The sequence below is a fragment of the Monopterus albus genome, unplaced genomic scaffold, assembly GCF_001952655.1.
Source record: "Monopterus albus unplaced genomic scaffold, M_albus_1.0 scaffold89.1, whole genome shotgun sequence".
NCBI lineage: Eukaryota > Metazoa > Chordata > Actinopteri > Synbranchiformes > Synbranchidae > Monopterus > Monopterus albus.
This window is the reverse complement of record NW_018127969.1, coordinates 1,124,214-1,125,593: the sequence shown is the minus strand read 5'-3', so window position 1 is coordinate 1,125,593 and position 1,380 is coordinate 1,124,214. Positions and strand designations below refer to the sequence as shown.

At 47.5% G+C, this 1,380-nt stretch overlaps 1 protein-coding gene across 1 annotated transcript in view; it reads right to left on the bottom strand.

Moving 5' to 3' along the window:
* Positions 1-1,380, bottom strand: part of wdr77 (WD repeat domain 77) — an 8,197-nt gene that overhangs the window by 5,007 nt on the left and 1,810 nt on the right. The window contains exons 3-4 of the mRNA XM_020607897.1: positions 872-1,013; positions 661-710 (exon numbers count right to left, since the gene is read on the bottom strand). Of these exons, the coding sequence (XP_020463553.1) occupies positions 661-710; positions 872-1,013 (192 nt within the window). The remainder of the gene's footprint in view (positions 1-660; positions 711-871; positions 1,014-1,380) is intronic.

Genomic DNA, 1,380 nt, shown 5'->3' with positions numbered 1-1,380 from the left:
AGGCGGATCAGTGCAGCTTCTGCAGTAATGCGGTTGATGTACCGGTCCGTCGTGGTGAAGAAGGAGCTGAGCTGTAAGGCGAAGCTCTCGATTTACTGTTCGATCTACGTTCTGACTCTCACCTATGGTCATGAACTTTGGGTCATGACGGAAAGGGCAAGATCCCGAATACAGGAGGCCCAAATGAGCTCCCTCCGCAGGATGGCTGGGTGCACCCTCAGAGATAGGCTGAGGAGCTCAGTCACCCGGGAGGAGCTCAGAGTAGAACCGCTGCTCCTCCACATCGAGAGGAGCCAGCTGAGGTGGCTTGGGCATCTGTTTCAGATGCCTCCTGGGCACCTTCCTAGGGAGGTGTTCCGGGCATGTCCCACCGGGAGGAGGCCCTGGGGAAGACCCAGGACACGCTGGAGAGACTATGTCTCTCGGCTGGCCTGGGAATGCCTCAGCATTCCCCCGGAGGAACTAGAGGAAGTGTCTGGAGAAAGGGAAGTCTGGGCATCTGTGCTTAGACTGCTGCCCCCGCGACCCGGTTCTGGATAAGCGGAGGAAAATGGATGGATAGAAATCCTTAAAATCCACAACTCTTTGACTGAATATAATCTGGCTAGTTAAATAACCAACTCTTCTTTTTGAGAAAGAGGTTTTGAGATATTCCCTTACCACTGTAGGTGGTGATAACTGTCTCCTGACTCAGATCCCATACTTTAATTCTGTAGAGAAAAAATGGGAAAATGGCACTGCAATGAAAAACGGACAGAAAAAGTAACAAACAAAATCATAATGCCAAAGTTTAACACAAACAATCAACACTGCCTCTGTGCAGCGGTGACACATTCAACTCTGTATGCATCACTGTAAAACAGCATCTAACCGACAGTCCATGCTCCCAGTGACAGCACCACTTGCTCCAGTTATGGGGCTCACTGTGGTGACAATATGGTCATGCTCATATTTGGTGAAGCGATTCACTAGCAGGCGCTCATCCTCTGCCAGCTCCCAGAGCTCCAGGGCACCTGCACAGGCAGACAAATCCAATTTTTATTCAAGTCTCAAGCCCAGTGCTCGATTCGAAATACACTGCTCCAAAAAATAAAGGGAACACAAAAATAAGACATCCTAGATCTAAATTAATGAAATAATCTTATTAAATACCTTGTTCATTACATAGTTGAATGTGCTGACAACAAAAATCACACAGAAATTATCAATGGAAATCAAATTTAGCAACCCATGGAGGTCTGGATCTGGAGTGACACCCAAAATTAAAGTGGAAAACAACACTACAGGCTGATCCAACTTTGATGTAATGTCCTCAAAACAAGTCAAAATGAGGTTCAGTAGTGTGTGTGGCCTCCACGTGCCCGTATGACCTCCCTACAA